Consider the following 23268-nt stretch of genomic DNA (forward strand, 5'->3'; position numbering starts at 1 on the left):
AAATACATAATAGTGGGCAATGCAATTCAGTTGAAACATGAGGTATAAAACAGAAGATGACATTGAAGTCACTCATTGGTTCTAAAGATCACAGTAAGCAGTAGACATAACATTAGGTAGAGAGTGGAGAGCCACAGAAGCCTTTACACTTTATACAAGTCTTACACATAGATCTATAAAAATGTCTTGTATATGTAATATTATTTAATAATATTAACAAAAATTTATTATAAAATTACTTAAATATTTTAAACTTAGGTTAATGAGTGAGTAATATATGTGTAATTTTAAAGTATTTTTTCAAATTTTTCCTATTACAATTAACATACGATATTATATTAGTTTCAGGTACGCAACCCAGTGATTAGACATTTATTAACTTATGAAGTGATAACATTGACAAATCTGGTACCCATCTGACATCAGACATAGTTATTACAATATTATTGACTGTTTCCTGTGCCATACTTACATGTCCCATGACTATTCTGTTCTGTAACTGCCAATCTGTACTTCTAAACCTCTTTATCTTTTTCACCTCTACACCCAAATTTCCTTTCATCTGGCAACCATCAAAATGTTCTCTGGGACTTCCACTAAGATGGAGGCATAGGTGGAAATATTGTGCCTTCTCACACAACCAAGTTTAAAAACAATAAAGTTTTAGCAACAAAAACGCAGCCAAAACACAGAAAATTGAACTATATGGAAGTCCGACAACAACGAACCCTTCGGCCACCCGGTAAGAGGGGCGGAGCCAGCAGTTAAGCGGGTCGGGCAGGAAAGATCCTCCCCCCCCCCAGGCAAGCAGGCAGCCTTGGGCAAATCCCAGGTGTGGGGTAGCAACAGGTGGACCCAGTGAGGGCACAAGGCAGCAGGTTGACCGCGGTCACACTTTCGCGCACAGATAAACCAGCGAAGGAGCGAGCAGTGAGACAGACCACATGGACCCCAGCAGGAGGAAGCAGCAGAGAGGACCACTATTGCCCCTCTTTGACCCCACCTCCACATACAGTGTCACAAACCAGCGACAGAGTTGCCCCGCCCTGGTGAACACTTAAGGCTCCACTTCTCATACTTAACAGGCGTGAACAGACCAAAATATGGCTCAAGAAGAGCTCAAAGTCCTAGAGCCCATAACTCAAGCAACCAAGAAATAGCCAACCAACCCTGGCTGGTGTAGCTCAGTGGATTGAGCACGGGCCTGCGAACCAGACAATCGAGGTTCGATTCCCAGTCAGGGCACATGCCTGGGTTGCAGACCAGTTCCCTGCAGGCCAGTTCCCAGCAGGGGATGCACAAAAGGCAACCATACATTGATGTTTCTCTCCCTCTCTCCTTCCCTTCCCCTCTAAAGATAAGTAAATTAAATATTTTTAAAAATTAAAAAAAAAGAAATAGCCAACCTATCAGATGCACAGTTCAAAACACTGATGATCAGGATTCTCACAGAACTGGTCGATTTTAGTCACAAATTAGAGGAACAAATGAAGGCTAAACTAATTGAAATGAAGGGAAATGCACAGGAAACCAATAGTGATGAAAAGGAAACTGGGACTCAAATAAAGGGAGTAGACCAGAAGGAAGAAAAAAATGACCAAACAGAAAAAAATGAAGAAACAAGAATTCAAAAAAATGAGGAGAGGCTAAGGAACCTCCAGGACCTCTTTAAACATTCCAACATCCAAATTATAGGGGTACCAAAAGGGGAAGAGGAAGAGCAACAAGTGGAAAACTTATTTGAACAAATAATAAAAGAGAACTTTGCCAATCTGGCAAAGGCAATAGACTTCCAGAAAATCTAGGAAGCTCGGAGAGTCCCAAAGAATTTGGACTCAAGAAGAAACACACCAAGGCACATCATAATTACATTAGCCAAGATTAAAATGAAGAAGAGAATCCTAGAAGCAGCAAGAGATAAGGGGACAGTCACCTACAAAGGAGCTCCCACCAGACTGTCAGCTGATTTCTCAAAAGAGACCTTGCAGGCAAGAAGGGGCTGGAAAGAAGTATTCCAAGTCATGAAATCCAAAGATCTACAACCAAGATCGATCTATCCAGCAAAGCTTTCATTTAGAATGGAAGGACAGATAAAGTGCTTCTCAGATAAGATCAAATTCAAGGAGTCCACCATCACCAAGCCCTTATTATATGAAATGTTAAAGGGACTTATCTAAAAAAAAAGAAGATACAAAATATGAACAGTGAAAGGACAGCAAACTCACAGTTATTAAACAACCACACCTAAAACAAAAGCAAACTAAGAGGACAGCAAGATCAGGAGCAGAACCACAGAAAGGAAGATCACATGAAGGGTTAGCAACAGGAGAGTGGGAGAAGGAGAAGGGGGGAGAAGGTACAGAAAATAAGTAGCATAGACAGTAGATAGAAAATAGATAGGGGAGAGGGTAAGAATAGTAGGGGAAATACAGAATCTAAAGAACCTGAGACATGTGGTCATAAACTAAAGGGGGGAGGAATGGTAGGGGAGGGGTGTGCAGGGTGGAGGGGAACGAAGGGGGTGAAACAGAACAAATGTAATGGCAATATCAATAAAATAAAAAATAAAATTGAATCATTAATTGACTACTGTCAAATTGTGATTTAGAGCTGGCCTAGAGTACTAAAAGTATCAGAGACATTCAAAGTTCTTACCATTTCATCTGTCTAGATTCCTAAGATATATCCTTTTAATAAGTTAATCAGAAAACATTGACAATAATATCTCAACACACACCCACAAAAATAAAAACCTTTTTCCACCTTCTAGAAACCATCCACATTCTGTGGCTTATGGTCTCCTTCCATCTCTACCACACAGATCACTCTTCCACATCTATGATCCTTCTGATTCTACTGAAACACCCAGATAAGTGATAATCTACCTATTTAAAACCTACTAATTAGCAAACTTACTGCCATCTGCTGCCTTAATTTCTTTTTGCCATATGATATTATATTCCAGGTTCTGGGAATTAGGCTATAGATATTTGGAAGGCCATTATTCTGCCTACCACATCCCTCTATCACTAGTGATACTATACATAAAGGTGAATTTGTTCATTAGTCATTTATTGCACATTACCTTCTCTTATTGTTAAGAATTCAATACTCAAATATAAAATCCAGATGTACTAATTAATTTATTTCAAGTATCTGGTAATTTTACTGTTCTGGTTCCTTTCATATTGCATCAATTCTATAGATTATTAAATGTTATATTACTTTTTATTTATAAGAAACACCATTTATCACATTTGCCCAAACTTTAATGATTCTCTTTACACCCTCTATCATACACAACCTGTTGCCACCATTTTAATATGAGATGAAACCTATAACCACTGTTGACTAGAACTAAAACTGGGTGTCTCGTCCCAGTTGGAATAATAACAATCCCTTCCTTAGGAATCTAGGGTGAATCTGTTCTCTGTGGCTGGTAATACACCATTTGTACTTGAAAATTGTGTATGGCACTCTTCCACTCACTACATGGATTGCTTAACAGAGAAAGCCAGTCATCAGAAAACAAAAAACTTAAGGCAGATGAACATAAGAAATAGAAAATAATCTCTGGAATTTCAATGGGCTTAAAATATCTGATTTCATTTCTTCCCAATACTTAGTTTCATTCTTTTCCTTGGTTTCCATGAGTTGTATTACGACAACACAATTTTTTTATTGCTTAAACTATTCCAGGTTGTTTTCTGTTATTTACAACTAAAATCGCTGTTTTCTACCACAATGACAGTATGGAATAGTTGTTTGCCCTCACAAAATACAAAGCAACAGTACTGTCCCTGGAAGCTCATTATCTGTACAAACCATACAGGCATGTACAAGATGTCCTTACATGATGCCAGGTTACATTATGAAAAATAGAGTCATGAAAATGTAGAGATTTATTTTATAGACATTGTTGAAAGGTATCTTCTATGCACAGCTACTCTGAACCCTTCTAGGCTGGAAGTCTCCACTCTGAACTAAATCTGCAGGAAGGAGCTGAAAGGGAGCCTGTGGCACATCACCAGCTTTAACTGCTGGAATTGCTATTCTGGCCAGTGCCATCACAGAGGCATTTTCCTCCAGCACCATCATGCCTTTATTCACCTTTTGGTACTATGTATGCACACATCTATCTCCACTGAAAATCCAAACTCATTTCAAGTCAAGTCATCAGACCGATGCCAATTAAAACCACAATGGGATATCACCTCACACCTGCCAAAATGGCTATCATCCATAAATCAACCAACAACAAGTGCTGGTGAGGATGTGGAGCAAAGGGAACCCTAGTGCACTATTGGTGGGAATGCAGACTGGAAAACAGTATGGAGTTTTCTCACAAAGTTAGAAATAGAACTGCCTTTTGACCCAGCAATTCCACTTCTGGGAATACATACAAAGAATCCCAAAATACCAATTCAAAAGAATATATGCACCCAATGTTCATAGCAGCATTATTTACAACACCCAAGATTTGGAAATAGCCTCAGTGCCCATCAGTATATGAGTGGATAAAAAAAGCCATGGTACATTTACACAATGTAATACTAAATGGCAGTAAAAAAGAAGGAATCCTTGGCTTTTGTGACAGCATGGATGGAAATGGAGACTATTATGCTAATTGAAATAAGCAGGTCAATGAAAGACAAACACCAAATGATCTCACTTATAACTGGAATCTAATGAATAAAATAAACAAACAAGCAAAATAGATTCAGAGGAACAGAAACATGGAACGGACAGACAACTATAAGAGAGAAGGAAGGAAGTGGGGATGGGTTGAAATAAGGTGAAGGGATTAGACAATGAACATACATCACCCGTTGTCATGAACAATGGAGATGGACTATGGGGGATGGACTGTGGGGGATGGACTGTGGGACACGGCAGTGAGCTGGAGGGAGGGGCAAAGAGGGGAAAATTGGGACAACTGTAAGAGCATAAACAATAAAAAAAATATATATATAGAAAACCGTACATTTAAGAAGTGGTCCTACGATTTCTAAAACCACTAATGTAAAATGAGGCACAAAAAGGAGTAAAATAAAGACCTCAATAAACATCTAGGTTGTATGACAGCAGCACTGCTCTTTACCTGAAACTTTTCAAAGCCTCCTTGTGGGAGTTTCCAAGACAGATATATTGTGTTTTCTTCCTGTCCCAAAATCAGTAAATCCGATGGTGGGTCTGGATCTAGGGGGATTAAATAAGACACAGAAACAGTATCTTTAAAAAAAGTTCTAACAGTATGTTATCTACACTGGACTGATAAGCTTTGATATCACACTGTGACAGAGAGGACGAGACACTTAGGTTTTTCTAGTCAGTTTTAGCACCGTGTGATCTTGTGCAAGCTGTTTACCCTGAGCCTCAGTCTCTTCATCTCTGCAAAGAAAGGAAAAAACAATTTCTAGAAATCTTGTTTCCACAGTAAAATGATATGAACTATGGGTACTGACATGTTTTTTTTCCTCATAGCATAATTCAGTGTACAGTTATTACAATTGGCATTTTTAACTTCAAATTCTATGGTATTGCACAAAACAAGAAATACGTCTATTTTCCTTCTTTAAGTTCACAAATTATTTTGCCTTTTAGATATTTTTATCTGAGAAGGTTCTAGAAATTTATTTTCCTTTTAGTAACATGTCTCTACTTCTAATTTATATTTCAAATTGAAATGTTGCATTGCTTTCCTTAACTGAAAAAAATTTAATACTATTTTTTGGGGAATAATTTCATCCCTAAATTCAAATTTTGCATGAGATTTTTGTTCCTATTTACATACTGGTTTAAGTTTATTGGAATTCAGCTCAGAATTAAATATGCCTTATTGATTCACAATCTTTTTTATTCCATTTTCTGTGATGCGTATTTTCTTCCTATTATAATGATTATTCCCCCACATTATCTTAACATATTTTAGCTCTATTTTCTACCTTTTTAAATATTTCATCTACCTCTAAATGGATTTCAGTTGGCTTTCAAAGAAAGAGAGGTACAATAAAATAAAAAATTATATACGGTACAAGACACAAATGAAATTACAAAGTAGAAAAGATGAAAATAAAGATTTCTAACCTTGTCTGAGAAAAAAAAGCCAAAACAACAACCTCTAAAAATATAGAAAATATTCTCAAACCCAGTGTAGAAATGAGGAACTTGAGGTCCACATAGAATGGTGCTCTGTAGAAAGTCACAGAGCCAAGAATGGGGGGAGTCAGTCCTTCCTATAACACAGAGGCTCCTCTACTAAAGCAGAGCAGTTATGAGGACAGAGTTTGATGTCAGGGAAATGTGGATTCAAATCTTTGTCAACTTGTATAAGCTACTGAAATTCTCTAATCCTCAGCTGCCTCATTTTAAAAAAACATAAAAAATATGCAACTATTATAACTGACAGGATAAAGGTTATCACTGAAAATTAAATGATTTAAATCATGACATATGCTTAGCAAGGTTTCTGACAAAGGGCAAGCAAGGTCAAGTTAACAACAATGACAACGATGGCAGTGACGATGGTGACAACTAGAACAACACAATTCCAATCTGAGCAGCTTTCACTGATATAAAATAATGAGCTATCATTTTAAAATATGAAGCCATTTCTCATCTATTTCTGATGTTTTTATTAGGATGGTCATTATAAGAGGCAGCAGGGTCATATCAGTTGTAGAGTTAGATACCTAAGTTAAATCTTACCTTAAATAATGAGTCACGACCACCTCTGAGCCTTAACCTGCATTTTAGGTAATCTGGGGTGACCTAAAGTATTAATTTAAGCACATAGGACCATGTTGATATATCAGGGCTCAAATTTTTTGGTTTCTTTTCCAGTAATTGATCTGACTCTTGCTGCATTTCCCAGGGTTTTCCCTTCCTCTGCATGCAAATTCTGAAATTAAGCCTCCTCTCACATTCCGAGTTCACTGGAGCAACATGCATGCAACTAGGACCCACAAGTGGCAATGCTCTTTGGGATGTCTGAGTATGCTCAGACATGTTAGTGATGTGAGTAAGGTCAAAAGAGGCAAACTTAACCCAGAGAATGCAATTAAAAACACAGTACCATTTATTTTTATCATATTCCGGGGGGGGGTTGTTTGTTTTTCATAAAATGTTATACAGTCAAAATATTAGAAAAATTGTGAGTATTTAATAATGACAGTGCCCTAGGGTTTTAGAGTTCTTTGAACTTCAACTGAGAACTTAAAGTTTCACTTTAGTAACAAAATTTTATAGCTAGGCAGAAATAATTATTCTCAGTTCCTAAGTGAAAATGTAACAGTTTTGCCCAAGGTCCCATAACTAATAAGCAATAAAGGCAGGAATATAACTCAGATTTTCTCCACGTAAATTCAGTGCTCCTCTTCAAGCACGTCATAAACCTCTTCCAAATTCATTCATTTTTAAATTACACATTGGCATTAAACACAACTATTTCCCTTAATTTTACCCATGAAAAGTTAATTAAATATAAAATGAACTTACAAGTGCTAACCACGAGGACAGTAGGGTGGCTTTTCTTCGGCCCCTTGGTCGTTAGAACGCTAATTGAAAAGTCAGTCCCTGGAGAAAGGCCATCAAATGTGAATGTCCTACACAGCAAGGGAAGTCACACGTCAAGATATTTAGCTCAGAAACATTTGGAAAACTCAGTCTTCTCACAATACCAAAAGAATTATACATATAAGTTTTGTTTTTTATTGTCTATCATGAAAATAATCTGCTATGCTTAAGTACTCATGGTTAATTAGAAAGCATAGCTTCTGACATAAAATCATTTTACACAAATCAAAGAGTGTATATTACACACATAAACATGACAACACCCTGAAATAATTTATTATTATCTATTTGCAGAAATAAATGTGGTACTATACATCAGTTATTCTAATCGCATTGTAGTCCAAAAAGTTGTCTTGCAAAGTTTCTAATTTCTCTATATATTAAGCAACTCACATAGTTTATAAAAATATAGATAAAAGGTTAGCCTTGTGTTCCATGTCACTTGACATAATTTCTTTTCAACACGACCATACCTTTCTGTGGAAGGCAGCATTTCTTCCTTCATTAAGCTTTCACTGCGTATGGAAATAATGAATCCATCCAGAAGACTTCTAGGTGAAGGCCAGCTAATGGCTACTGCATTTGAGTTTCTGCTGTGGTTCAGGAATTCAACTGCACTGGGGGCTGCAGCATTTCAAATACACACACAAAATAACATTTTCTACCACACTAAGCACCCCCTTTAAAACAACCCTGAAATACTCTCAGGATTTCTTCTCTTCAAACTCTGAGGGTAACCAAGACATTCCTGTTATTCTTCTTAGCAGATATGAACAGTTTAAAGTCAAAAGAGATATAAAAAAACCAGCAAGAATCATTTTAAACTTTTAAATAAAGTCAATATGTGTGTCAGGAGTATTACACTCAATATTTCTCTTGCCTGTAAAATGTTCAAAGAGATTATACCTTGATCTTGTACAACCACCACTCTCAGAAACATTGAGTGATTTTTAGGACTCATTCTAATTAAATACCAAATAGCAACAAGATTAATCATTAGGAAAGTTCATTGCAATCTAAATATGAAATGCTTCCTTTATCTCCTGAGGAAAATGTGAAATTAAATAGTATATAATATACATTTTGTTTCCTCTCTAAAAGTCCTCCATATATAAGAACAAAATTACTGGTTTATCTCTCCATTCTATTCCTTGTTATGACAGTAAAAGAATACTAGACATGCCCAGTTTCTAAATACATCAATATTTATACAGAGCATCAGGGTCAAGAATAACCGAAACAGTTATTTCAGCAGACTAGTTGACAATTTCCCTTCACCTAGATGTGAAAATGTACATTTTGCATGCATCCTTCCTCGTCATCCTTTATTCCATCCAACTACCATGGAATAAAGTACCATCTGCCATTGGGAATAGGCTCCTAACACTGGGGAAGTGGTGCTTCACTGTCTACCTAACTGAACAATGCAGAAATTAAATCAGAAATGAAGAATTTGACCAGACCCTGGGCAATCAGTCACCCTGTTATCTGGCAATACATACAGGAAAGAGGCTGTGCTCACCCATGTAAAGGGAAACAGAAAAAAGACCAAGAGGACACTGCTGGCCAGTAAAGAAAATCTAGAAAGAACGTACTATTTACTAAAACTTCCCCAAAAGGGAGAAGTATGCGAACACTGAATAAGACCTGACATGCTTACACGGCTGTACCTGTCTGTATTTCTTTTATGTTGGGAGCACTGTCTTTAAAACCTTCTTTCTCGGTGCGAACTGAAAAGGTGTACACTGTGGCAGGCTCCAGGTCCCAGAACGTTGCTGCTTCTTGCACCACTTTCTGGACCTGTCAATCCAAAGGAGCACATTAGCAAGTTTTCACTTGAGAAGTGCTCCACAATCGAACACAAGCCAAAAAGCTTGGGGGTTATTTAGTTTCACTACTGTCTAATGTGAGAATGCAGTAATATTGGATTCAGCATGAAAGATTCCAGTTTAATTCCTGCAAGAGCCTTGTATAACGTACCATGAAGGCAGCAGCAGAGTTTATGCATGTGATTTCATAACGCTGGAAATTCCCACCAGCTCGATTCCAGAGAATTTCTACGGAAGAGTCGGTAACTTTTCCCTCGTGGATATTTGATGGTGCTTCCAAACCTACCCAAAACACAACGCACTCAAATTCTCCTTCGATGTTTTCTAACTTGCCTTTTCTTTTAATTTATCCCTTTAAAAGGGAATCACAAAGTGCAATTTAAAAAAAAAATACAATACAGTGTATTAATCGACTATCTCTCTACCCTAATTAAAAATAGTCATTTACACGTGCAATGACAGTTTATAAAATATGCTAATCATGCAATACTCAGAGTCATTGTAAATACCATTACAGGCAAGTAATTTCAATGTTGCGGCAAAAATGACATAGAAGCAAATTCCCAATATTCAAAAGAGGAAAAAGAGATTATAGCTCTCGGAACCTATTAGCATAAGCTGAAAAGAAAATGGAGAGACAAAGAAGTTTAGACAAAGTAAAAAATCCTCTGTATCAAATGGTGCTTGAAGCTCAAAGATATTTTTAAAAAATTTATTGTTGTTCAGGTACAGTTTTCTGCCTTTCCCCCTCCTCCCTGCAACTCCACCCACCCCCACCTCCCTCCCCTGATTTGGCTCACCTTTGGTTTTGTCCATGTGTCCTTTATAGTTGCTCCTGCAAACCCTTCACCCTTTCCCCCATTATCCCCTTCCCACTTCCCCTCTGGTTACTGTCAGATTGTTCTTAATTTCACTGTCTCTGGCTAAAAGCAAATTTTTATCTGCAGAGCTTCTATGGTTATTTTTCTAATTTTAAAGACTTCATCTAGAATAAAAGAAAAAATTATTTCAGAAAAACTGAAAAAAGCTGACAGCTTTAGATTGTCATCTTAGATATTGGTATATTTTGCTGCATGATATCACAATATTGATATTTAGATGATCAATTATTAATTATTTTCAAAGATAAAAATTCTCAAAGAGAATGCTACTCAGGATGATTTGTAGTAGAAGGAAGAGAGGCAGAGAATATGAATATGAAAATTGTAAGCAAAAATAAAATATATACTGAGATGATTATAAATGTTAAAATGCTGTTGGAATAATATGATTTGTGACATCAGCTTGGGAATATCTTATGGAAAAGTTAAATTTAAACAGCAATGGAAAGATTATAATTTGGAAGAAAGAAGACTCATGCTAGTCTGATATATGCGAAGATTTATAGACAGAAAGAGGAAATCATGAAGAACCTGGACATAATCTAGTTGAAATTTTAATGTTTTTAGAACCCATGTGATATTTTCATGGTATTTATTACTCTGTACCATTCATTTCTACATATACTAGATGAATATCTTAGATAAATTATACATATTATAAATGTTCAAAGTTAATATTTATAGACTTTTTGATAAATTTTTAAAAAGATAAATTGACAGCCGGTATGGTAAGGGGGCTGGGGTGGAGAGATTGAGCAAAAAAAGGGGAAAAGCAAGAGAAAAAACTCATGGACTTGGACAACAGTATGGTGATTGCTGGGGAGAGGGGTGGGGTGTGGGGAGGTGGAGGAGGGTACAGGGGGATGTGGTGGTGGAAAGACTCTTTTCTTTGGGTGGTAAACACACAATACAGTGTACCAATGATGTGTTGCAGAACTGTGCACCTGAAACCTGAATCATTTGGTTAACCAGTCACCCCAATAAATTCAATAAAAGGAGAAAAAAGAGAAATCAAAAACAATAAGAATCTCCAAGTGTGAGTACTGGTATAAACAAATATACTATGTATTAACTGCCCATATTCAAAGAGGTAAGGAGTATACATACAAGTTCTTTCCAGACAAATGGCCGCACAGGGAGAGCAAACAGTTAGATATCATACTTTGAGAGACACTTTCAAATAACGTAATCTAGTCCTCCTCACCTGCTTGAAATTATTCACACGCCTCACTTTTGGATTAAGGCATCGAAAATTCCGATTAATATGCAAGAATTTTTTTGTTAATGGATAGATTTTTTTTTAATTCATGGCCTCAATTTTACACATTAGCTCTATCCATATATTGGGCAATAAAAGGTCAGGCTCAGCAGTGAGGTATTTGCAATTATTTTAAAAGATCTTTGAAAACTATTGCATTACAGTGAACACGGTCAACTAATTTGAAATGTGACACAAAATCAAAATGAAGATAAAACTTATTCAAGTCCTAAAATACTTACATGTTTTCACTGCAGGCACATGATACGCATTACTGAATTTAGTCCCACTGACGGCAGAAACAGAGAAATTATATTCTGTGCCTGCGGTTAAATTGGCAACAGTTATTTTATTGTCACGTTTCAAAGGCACAGTTATATTTGGCCCTCCTTCAGTTAGAATATGTATGCCATCAAACACTCCAATATCAGGTGTTTGAACAAATAAGATTACAGAGGTACTGTAACTTTCATAAGGAATAACAATTTGCACTGGTTTGGGCTCTGAAAGATAAAAAGAGAGATTTACCATTAGTGTTTTTTCAAATTTCAAGCATATTTCCATGCATTTTGTCTGTTTTGTTAGAATCTGTGAAAATATTATATGCCCATGCATTAAACTTATGTTTTCTATGTTGGCATTAGATAGAGAAATGGGTAGATATTCTGGCAGACCATATACCTACATGTATACTGGAAGTATGTAATTAACTTTTGTTTTTTTTTGATTTGCAGTAATAGTCTCAAAAATATACTTTGAGATTTCCCAAGTTTTCATCTCTATACTTATTTATTAGACGAATAATTCTGAGGACCTATTCCTAGAACAAGTAATCAAATGAAATAAATAAGGACAGGATCCTGCACTCCAAGAGCTCCCAATCTCAAGAAATAGATAGACATGTCACTAACTAGAAACCCAGATGATCAGAGTGTTACTGGTGTTAGGAAATGAATCGAGAGGAAACTCCAGAGAAATTTCCAGGCAGATTTTACTAAATGTATGCTGGAGCACAAGGGAGGCAGCGCACAGGACAGGAAGGGCTTTTGAATCGGCTGGGGGCTGGCTCTGCTTGGCTGTTTTTATAACCTGGGGGCAGGCTTGAATGAAAGGACTTCTGGAAAAGGCAGGCTTGCAGAATTTTACATTTCAGGGTTGGGTGACTGCTTTCTGCAGCTGCACTGTGTTCATGCCATGTGTGGAGCAACATGGCAGACCGCTCATTATTGCCACCCTACAGAGGTCGTATAGCAGCCACACCTCGACCGTATGGTGACTGCCAGAGGAAAGCGGGGTGGAGGGAGGGAGAAGAAGGTAATAGGGTGGAGAGAAGGCAATGGGGCAGGGATAAAGGTGAAGGAAGAATATTTGACTTGGGGTGGTGAACATACAATATAATATGCAGTTGATGTATTATGGAATTGTACACTTAAAACCTATATAATTTTATTGACCAGTGTCACCCCAATAAATTCCATTAAAAACTGCACATGTGGATCAGTAGTTTCCACACTGACAGTTAGAAGGGAGATAAAACCAACTACTTCTGCATGTTTGAATAGGGAGTGGGGTGGGGGGTAACATTCTTGAGGTCAGCCCAGCTGCCATTAATTCTGGCCATCGGGTCTTGACTTGGCTGCCTGTGCACCGGTGTTCTCCCATTCCTGGTCCAAGATCCTATTTTGTCTCAAGAGCTGAGCTGGTGAAATGAACAAAGAGTTGCTGAGAAGAAAGGAAGAAATAACAATTCTAGCAGAGAGAGCTGGGGAAGGCTTTCCAGAGTCAGTACAGTACAAGGACAGAGTCTTACAGGACACTGTCTTACAGGACAGTCCAAGTTTAGCAGAAAGAGTGTGTGTGAGGGGGAGAGGCAGTGGGAAGTGAATGCCAGGCAAAGAGACTGTTTAAGCCAGGCATGGAAAGCAAACAGGGCATCCTCATGTGTTTGGGAATATCAAGTTCTTTCTGTTCTTTATTAGCTGAGTGTCTTTGGCAAGTTCCTTAGTCATTCTGTGCTTTGGTTTCTTCATCCTTAAAACGGGAAGGAGACTAGTATCTACTTTGAAGGATCGCTATGATGATTAAATGAGAGATTGTATTTATACATAAAGTGCTTGGAGCTGCGTCAGGCACACCCTTAGGCTGGTTAAAATTGTGGGGTCTGAGGAATGGGGACAAGGCCTGGAAGGGCCACCTTCGAGGCCAGATGCGGTCTATGCGAGGCTTTGCGTGCCACCCATCAGAGAGCATCCTGTAGGCACGGGGAATTCGAGGAGGCCTTTCATTTCATTTTTAGGAACACGGTTCTGGCAACTGCTTGGAGGACATTCTATACTCTCTGACCTCTTATAAACAGCTTTGCTTTAACTCAGTCTTCTGTGCTATTTAGAGCAGATTTGAAATTTCAGACAATTTCAATTCCCATTATTTTTCTTCAGGTCAGTTTTAATCTCAGTTCTCTCTGTGGATTATTGGGATACCATCCAGTAAGTCCTTATATTGTCTTTCTTCCAAGTACATATCTTCTTTTACAATACATATCCTGAAAAAAATGTTTCTTTCCTCCAGAGAATAATTAGATGGCCTTTTCTGTTTTATTGGTGACATCTGGTCTCATGCACTGGAACTTGTTCTAAGTTACTGTTAAATATTTATTAGTGTGTTTCTGCTACTTTACATAGAGCCAGCACTGTGTGAAAGGATTTAGGCACACACATATTATTAGCATTCTAGAACATAAAATCTGTGCAATATATCCATCAGTTTTTTCAACTGTAACATATATAACTTTCTTGCCTCTTCTATTCTTGGTGGTTATGAGAAAATGCTCAATATACTAACCATAAAAAATTTCCATATGGTATACTACTGGGTTTCAAGGCACTCTTACCATGATTTTCCTTTTGCGGTTATCTTAATTTCTCTTTTTCTGTCCATAACTAATTTAGTGTAGGTTTCCTCTTTAAATTCCATCCAGCTCTCCTCAGTTACAAAGCTCTTAAAGTAAATGTGGCTTTTCTAAGGATAGGACAACATCCCACAAGTGTCCAATCCATCTGAATCTGTGGGCAGTGATCTGCGAAAGTTTCTAAATGTGCCTTGAGCAGCAATTAAAGATCTGGGGGGTGGGAAATGAGTGATGGTGTAGTCATGGGAACAATTCATTTTCATGTTCTTGGGTGCCAAAGACATCTTCTCAGGAGAGACACAACTCTAAATAGGCAGAGTCTAGTTTAAGTTCTGAACACAGAGTCAGTGACAGTCCCTCCAATGATGAATGTGGGTTTTTCCCTGTTTCACTTGTCCAGGGAGAGGGAGCCAACTGCCTTAATACACAATGCATTAAACCTGAGGCTTCCCCACGGCTAAAAAGGTGTGGAGTAGGACAAAGTTCTTCCTTCTCTTCAAAATTATATCCTGAACCTCTGAAAACTCAAGTTGGAGAAGACTTCACTTTAAAAAAAATAAAAGCTTTTGACATGTTTTGGGGACTACTGGTGGGTCTCCATCCTTGTTCCTGGGACCGCTCTTCTCAACCATTTTCCTTCAAAAGCTCTTTCAAAAGAAGTGGTAGCACTGGGGGCTGTGTGATTTTTTTTTCAATATAAGATAAACTGAACTAGGCCAAATTCAAAGGCTTTTTATCACAGACAAGGTAAAAGGAGGTCTCCCGAAAGCCCGGTCTACATTAAAATGTATTCTTCTAGACCAAGAGGTAAAAAGAAAACACAAACAGCAGCTCCCCTTCAGTTCTTGTTCCCTCAAGAGACTTGAGTATAGTTAACTCCTCCAACAAAGGGGGTCTGCGTGCACGGCTGGAACGGCTCGCCTTCCCACTGAGAGTGGCCACGGCTCCTCCACGCCCATTGAAAAACAAAAGCCATGACGATGACAGACACTCCCACAGTGCTTGCTTGGTGTCTGAGCCCCATGAGCTTCATAAAGTAGATAAGATTCTTGTTTTTCTCATTTTAGAGAGGAGGAAATGGACTGTGGTTCGATTCCCAGTCAGGGCACTTGCCTGGGATGCAGGCCAGTTCCCAGCAAGGGACACATGAATGGCAACCATACATTGATCCTTCTCTCCCCTTCCCCTCTAAAGATGAATAAAATCTTCTTTAAAAAAAGAACATAGTAAATAAAAGTCATCAACCAATACCGGTTGAATTAATACATTGGAAAGCATCAATTCTACCCATGCACCTTGGAATAGGTTAATATTTGTCATCTTGGGACAAGTACAAACACTAAATGATAAATAATCCGGTGATGTCAAAAGTGATTATCAAGCTTAAGAAGTAGACAGAAAGGCCAATAAGATTATAGAAAACTGTGGGATGCTCAAAGGAACTACATACATATAATTCACCAGAAAGAAAGGAACCATAGACCTGGGGGACAAAATGGGTGATTCTACACATTTGACGGCCTTTCCTGGGACCTGGGAGCCCGTCTGCCTGGGATCCCTGCTACAGCGCACTGACAGGCACCACAAAAGAACCCGAGGCTCTGTGATGGGAATTGAGCATCAGATCGGTGAGAAGATCTCCGTCCTGCCTTCAAACCCCAATAGTCTATTATTCTTCCTAAAATTTACAGGTGTTCATTCAAGTTTTAGCTTCCATGTTGGAGAGCAGTTTTACAAATAAGTGCTTGATTAAAAAAAAATGAACAACTATGCTTATAACTGAATATACAGAGCTGAAAAAATTTTTGAAAGAGATCACTATCTAGGAAAGGAAGCAAAATTTTTATATTTTAGATGGAGGATGGGTGAAAATATACTAAGTTCCCTACAGTCAAAAAATAGGACTTCGAGCTGGAAGACAATTTTAAAATGTATTAATTGATCTAATTTGTTAGAGAGAAAACTGTAGAGACAATATAAAGACACTCTAACCTCATACAGCTAAAAATTGACAGATGTAAGACTAGAGTTCATTTCCCATTTATGCATATTAGTTTTAGTGCTTCCATTTTGCCAATAAATCATAGGCATGAAACAACAGTTTTTAGCAATATCTCTTTCTTAGTAGTTTTCTTTTTCATAGCTTTTTTCTATGATAGTTATCGTTATGTAGATTTTCTTAGAAATTTAAGTATGAAAGTGCCGTTCATAAATTTAGTTTTGGTCTTTGGAGGGTGAAACAGGAAGACTCCATGCTAGCTGAAGGTAGACACGGCTGGTATACAATGTGGGGGGACCAATCACTCTTCCGCCAGGCTGCCCTTACTGAGAGCCACACGGCCTGTGAGGTCCAGTGATGTTTCCTTCCTCAGCGTCACCACTATCCACCCAGATTGCTCAAGTCAAAACCCTGAGTTTCTCGCCTCCTTTATTTATCACCAGTGCACCAGCATTAAAGTATGGACCACCCACCCCCACATATAAAATGTGTTTGCCCTTTCCCATCTTGTCCACCACAACTTTTTGTCTACATTCTACAACAACCCCTTAGCCAGTTTCCTGGCCCTTTCACAAACCATTCTTTGCATGTAGCTTGTAACATAGTTCACACTGTCACTCTCCTGCATAAAATCCTCAACGGCTTCCCATCATCTCAGGAGAAACTCAAAAGCATGGACCGCGAGACCTATGTGAGCTGACCCCTGAATACCTCTCCAGTACCATTCCCAAACACCTTTCTCCTTATTCATCAGGCACCACGCATACTGGCCTTTTTTGTTTTCATATATACCAAACTTTTTTCTGTTGTCCAGCCTTCATGGTAGCTGTGTATATCTAAAGTATCCTTCTCCATCTAATTCCTCTCTGGCTCCTTCTTACACTTGAAGTATCCATTCAAACATAACACGTCTCTTACAGCATGTTTACAACAGAACTCTCCACCCTTCTTCAATCACCCTCTATCACATCACTTTGCATTTTCATCCCTAATGTTTATAACAATGATAAATATGTATAAATATTATTTCATTTATAAATTTATTTCTTAACTGTCTTTCCTTAATAGATTTTTTTCAATGATTACTCCTTGAGTAAATTAATCTTTTGAGAAAGGATGGGAAAATTTTTTGTTGGTTTAGTCCTGAACCTTTCACATACTGTCAATATTTCCCTCCAGCATGCTACAGCAAGCCTCTGTTAACATAGTAACAATGAGAAATGCCTGCAGCTACGTGTCAGGTACTGTTCTGAGTTCTTGCATTTCCTAAATCGGCTGTCCTCAGGGAATCCCATGGTGTATATGATTATTCTCTCCCATTTTGCAAGTACACAAACTGAGGCACACACAGGTTGAGCACATTTCCCGGGGTTACTCAAAGAGTTGGACCCAGATTCAAACTTAGGTAGCATGGCTTTAGGACCAAGTTCTTAATCATAAGTGATGCTGCCTTTACACAAGCAGGGAGCATCGTCCAGACATAGGGGATGAAATCACTCCAGGTCCTGAGGTGACCATTGGGCAAAGCACACCAACAACCTACTTAAAAAGGCGAAACCAACTCCCCAATGAGTCTACAGGGAATATTTTATAGTACCCCAAGACCAGCAAATACCTGCTAATAATGAATGAAAAGTATTTGGTTCTCACTTAGAGTTTGTTGAATAGTCACCAGCTCACTCAAACTCCCATTCATCACTGTTGCCATTCCAATCTCATATGTCATCCCAGGGATTAAATGATCAATCTTGGACCTATTGGCATCCTTGACAAAAAGATTCACGACTTCTCTTGCATCTGGTATGGATCTGATTTGAATGTAGGCTTCATGGACATCTTGTGGAAATTCCCACTGAAGAATGATACTGCCCTCTCCCACATCTTCCGGGCTAGCATGAACTTTCTCAGGTGGATTTATGCCTTGGAGAAATAGATAAATAGAAACATACCTGGTTTGTTGTCAGCAGTACTCATTCTACTGAGTAAAAAATACCTCAGTTCAATATAAATTAGTATTTAATGTAAGTTAGACAAATCTTAACATTACCTTATCTTAAAAAGAAGTCAATTTTGGAGAAAAATATGTCTTATTAGTATGTAAGATTTATCAATATGATTAAACAGAAACATTATATGTCAACAGAAAATAGATGGTATTTTGCAAATTCTTTAGATTTTTAAGAGGTTTATCAGGGTAATGTTCCTGTTATTGAAATTATTCAGTCTCTTATCCAATATGCATAGGCACCGACTATGTACTAGGCATTCTCCTAGGCATGCAGAGAGCATCAATAAAAATATAAAGGTCGCTGCCTTGTGGAGTTTACATTGTTTACAATACATAGTACTTGAGATATGAAAAGCACTACAGGAAAAAGTAAGCCACAGTTCGGGGTGTCAGGAGTGGGGTGCCTGTAGGAAGGAAGTCACAGTCTACACAGGGAACTCAGGGTACATGTCTTTGAAAAGATGAGATTTTGAGCAAAACATCTGATGAAAGAGTTAGACACACAGATTTCTAGAGAAGAGAGCTCCAGGCAGAAAAAGCAGCTAAGGTAAAAACCCTGCAATGGGAGTTTACCTGGCATCTCCAAACACAGGGAGAAAGCCAGAGTGAATGGAGAGAGAATGGTAAGGTGAGGCCAGGGGTTAACGGAGCACCAGGTCACACAAGGCTGCATGGGCCTTTCCTCTGAATAAAACAGGTAGCAACTACAGGGTTACGTGCAGAGGCATAATCTTTCCTGCATGATAAAGAATCACCTGGGCTGTTTATGTTAACAACAGGCTACAGAGAAGCCCAGTGTTGGAAACACAGAAGCAAGGTCAGTCCTCTGGGTGGGAGTGGTGGCCCGGATGACAAGAGCCCTGAGGGAAGTGGGGACAAGTATTGGGATCTGGATTAATTTAAAGACAGAACCGATGGGATTTCCTAACAGACTGGGTGTAGGCTGTGAAAGAAACGCAAGGGTTAACAACACCTGCCGGGTTCCGGCCCAAACAACTGGATGAAAGAAATGGCTGTGCATTCACGTGGAAAGGGCTGTGAATGAAGCAGGTTCTGGTGGGAGCGCTTGTGGTTCAGTTTTGGACATGCTCAATTTAAAATGTCTCTTAGATTGTCAGATGTGATATATTGAGTAGGCAGTTAGGTATTTAAGTCTGGAGTTCAGGAGAAAGGTCAGTGCCCAAGATATAAATGGAGGCATCATTAACATATAGATGGTTTTTAAAGCTTTGGGACTGGTATTTATCATAAAGATAATTACAACTTTAAATTATGCTATCTTTCTAATTTCTGAAAGGTATGACACATTTAGAAATGAGAAAATTACAGTGTTTGCAATAAATATAGAACATAATCGGATAATATTTTGTTTTCTTTTTTTTCAAATCTCACCCAAAGGCACTTTCTCATTCTTTTAATGAGGAAGAGAGAGAGATGTGAGAAACACTGGCTGGCTGCCTCCTGCAAGTTCCTCACCTGAGCATCAAGCCCACAACCCGGGCGTGTGCCCTGACTGGCGGTCCTGTGTACAGGACGAGACTCCAATCGACTAAGCCACACTGGCCAGGGCAGTTTTCTTGATACTCTTGCAAACCAAAGAAAATACTTTAGTTTATCTCCTCATACAATTTATCTGGATTTCAAGCCTTGTGACTTTACTACTATATAACACTCTGGAATTTATAAAGCCTTCCTTTTAATCCTGATTATTTGTCCTCTGTTATGTGCTTTCCTTGAACTTTTAGTAGTTCCCAAGGACAAATGATGAATCATTAGTTCATTATGATAAGGATGATTATGGAATTCTAAACTGTTCAAGAGTTTTACTTTAAATAATCATTAAAGAATTAATTGTGATTTTCATAATTACTTTGAAGAAATTATAATTAGATCTTTAACCCATCCTGAAGTTTACTTCCTTATCAACACAATTAGACACCACATTTTAATTTTTCAGGAAAGTATCATTCTTGGCCAGACCTGTAGTTGGCTCAGCCTATATTTTAATTTCACAAAATTGTTGCTGACTTGGCTTCAAGTGTTGAATCTGATTATTTATGTAAAATTATCAGAAAATGCCAGCATAATTCAATTAGAAAAACTGTTCACAAGATTCCAGGAGAAAACAATGTTATATCTTTGTTCTTACATAGTTGAAAAACTTAAACATCTATCAAAAACATTTACTTTAGTGGAGGACTCACATGAAATCACAGAGCTAAATCCACCGAGCGCCGCACAGAACCGGAGCTCGGGTGGTGATGGTGTCTGGCAAGTCTGTGACAGCCCTGCGAGTTCAGTCCTCTGTTCACGGGAGAGGGGCTGCTCATTTCCCCACACTCTCAGAGGCTCCCTGGCCCCAGAGAAGCTAAATTTTACTGAATAAAAATACACTTTTCAATACACATCAAGGCCCTTCATGTTATGAGTCTAGATTACACTTTCTGGACCCTCTCTCCACATGCCCCTCTTTCTGTACCTCAGGCATGCCAATGTCCTTTCAGGTTCCTAATGGTCACGTGCCCATCCTCCGAAAAGCCTTCTCTGGCTTCCCTAGGTCTGTCTAGATTGATGCCTTTCTTCCTGGGCCTCTCTGCCTACGTGCATCTGTTTGCTCTACTTGCAACATTCTTCTGCCGCCCCACTCCCACCTGGCACAATCCTGTTCCTTAATAGCTCAGAGCATCACTCCTCCACAGGAAGACTCCTGTAGCCATCCCTGTACCCCGAGTCCAGGTTAACTGACCCCTCTCCATGCTTCCATGTTATCCAGAGCATAGCTCCTATAATAGCAATTATAATACAGCATTATTACTCATCTTAACTTACTCTTCTCACTCCTTTCGTGGAAGGCAGAGAGTGGGTCTTACTCATGTTTGCATCTCTAGTACCTATGTAGTTCCAGATACTAAAAAATAATTTGTTTGGTAAACAACGAATAAAACAAAGAATACTGCCTCGACCTCGGGTGGGTAAAAAAGGACTGTGCTCCTAAACCCCGGGCATGCACTGCTGTGTCAGCTTACAGGTAACATACACAGCAAATGACCCAAGATTAAACGTGCAGACTCACATGTACCTTTCTCCTGGCCTCTACTCAACAAACAGGAACGTACCACAGGAGATTTTAATATGACTTCAAAATTATTGCGTCTATGAGAAATACTCCAAGTCTGCCTATCAGTTAGCATTTATCAACTGAAGAATGCTCTGTCTGCACTCAGGGAAGAAAAAATATCTTCTATCTCTGATCCAATTGGAAAAATTCTTTTGGTTAGGATTTGCAGCACTGAATACATATAAATGAAGCATTTGCAATTTAGTAAACATTAAATGATATCTCTCTTTATTGATATTATCTTCAAAGAACCTTAAGTATTTCCAGTAAGTATAAGAAGGTTAATTAATCTATGACTGTGAACATTCAGGTTTTACATCTCAGCTCTAGTGTGTTTAAGTTTTAACAGTGGAATTTCAAAGAACTTTGCATGAATGCATGCTTAATACACAAACACACAAGCAATGCACATATTACCCACAAAGGGAATATGTGTTTAGTTATGCACTGTTTCATACAATTGTGTTTTATCTTTACAAAAAGACTGACTTACACTTAAGGAGGTCAACAGAATGCTTAAATAAAAGATAAGTTAATGATTTTGTTCTAGACAAGGATTCTAAAACTACCATGTGAGTGGAGATTAGAAATGTTTTGGCCTGAAGTACTGGGATGAGACTGCCCCCTAGTGGTCAAGTAATCACACTGTGTGAGAAAATGAACAAAGTAAAACATTAAATGCTCAGTCTTTATATTTGTTGGATTTAGTGTTATTAAAGATAACTGGGTGAACTAATCTCCATATTTCACGAAAGCTTATTTTCTCTCCAAGGCTATGATAAGAGAGATGTCTTCTAGGAACTCTGGTAGGAACAATGCAGATGTTTAAATCTAAATAAATTTATTTATTTAGAATCCATGCTTAAAATTGTGGTTCAACAATCAAGCAAATATTCAACTATGACTATAAAGGATCAGCATGATTACATTTTATCAAAATATTATTCCAACATTGGCAGTTTATATATTTTTTTAAAAGGCAAAACGTGTCCACACTTACCTGTAATGGCAGAAATAGGTTTTCCAAAGCAGCTTAAAGTTCCTCTTTCTGCTACACTGAACATATATATCAAATAATGATGAAAAGATTTGAGGCCTCTGATTATTGTTGATGTGTTGAGTTTTTCAACAAACACCTCTTCTGACTTATTATTTTCAACATCCAAAGTATTTATCAGATAATGATGAAAAGATTCAGGGTCTGGAGGATCCCAGTGTAAAAATATTTCTGTCGGGGTCACATGCACAACTGTAAAATTTTGGACTGATAATGGGCCTGAAAGATAAAGCACAATATTAGTGATATGGCTGGCCAGAACAGCCACTCACTGCTCAGCGCTTCTATAACAAGAAAAACTGGAAAACTGGGTGTGAGTCCCAGCTCTTACACTTTCTAGTTCCATTCCCTGAGTTATTTACTACCTTTCAGCCTCACCTTTCTTGACTATAAATAGTGGAAATTATAGTAATAGCTGCCTGGTGAAATTATCATGAAGATTAAATGAGCTAAGGACTTCCGCCAAGATGGAGGTGTAGGTAGAAACACCTGTGTCCTTGCACAACCAAATCTAAAAACAACAAAGTTTTGACAACAATAAACACAATCAAACCACACAGAAAATCGACAATACGGAGTCTGAAAACACCAAAATGCTCAGCTAAACCGGTAAGGGGGCAAAGCCAGCAGCGAAG

The 23268-nt window shown here is 38.2% G+C and overlaps 1 protein-coding gene across 3 annotated transcripts in view; it reads right to left on the bottom strand.

The window, feature by feature from the left end:
- PTPRQ (protein tyrosine phosphatase receptor type Q) overlaps nucleotides 1–23268 on the bottom strand; it is a 253107-nt gene that overhangs the window by 217907 nt on the left and 11932 nt on the right. For all 3 annotated transcript variants that reach the window (XM_053658806.1, XM_053658807.1, XM_053658805.1), the window contains exons 9-16: nucleotides 22577–22852; nucleotides 18101–18370; nucleotides 11786–12046; nucleotides 9556–9686; nucleotides 9246–9375; nucleotides 8049–8199; nucleotides 7498–7604; nucleotides 5102–5199 (exon numbers count right to left, since the gene is read on the bottom strand). In XM_053658806.1, the coding sequence (XP_053514781.1) occupies nucleotides 5102–5199; nucleotides 7498–7604; nucleotides 8049–8199; nucleotides 9246–9375; nucleotides 9556–9686; nucleotides 11786–12046; nucleotides 18101–18370; nucleotides 22577–22852 (1424 nt within the window). The remainder of the gene's footprint in view (nucleotides 1–5101; nucleotides 5200–7497; nucleotides 7605–8048; nucleotides 8200–9245; nucleotides 9376–9555; nucleotides 9687–11785; nucleotides 12047–18100; nucleotides 18371–22576; nucleotides 22853–23268) is intronic.

Source organism: Artibeus jamaicensis, unplaced genomic scaffold (genome assembly GCF_021234435.1).
Source record: "Artibeus jamaicensis isolate MK-2021 breed Jamaican fruit bat unplaced genomic scaffold, CSHL_Jam_final scaffold_584, whole genome shotgun sequence".
Lineage (NCBI taxonomy): Eukaryota > Metazoa > Chordata > Mammalia > Chiroptera > Phyllostomidae > Artibeus > Artibeus jamaicensis.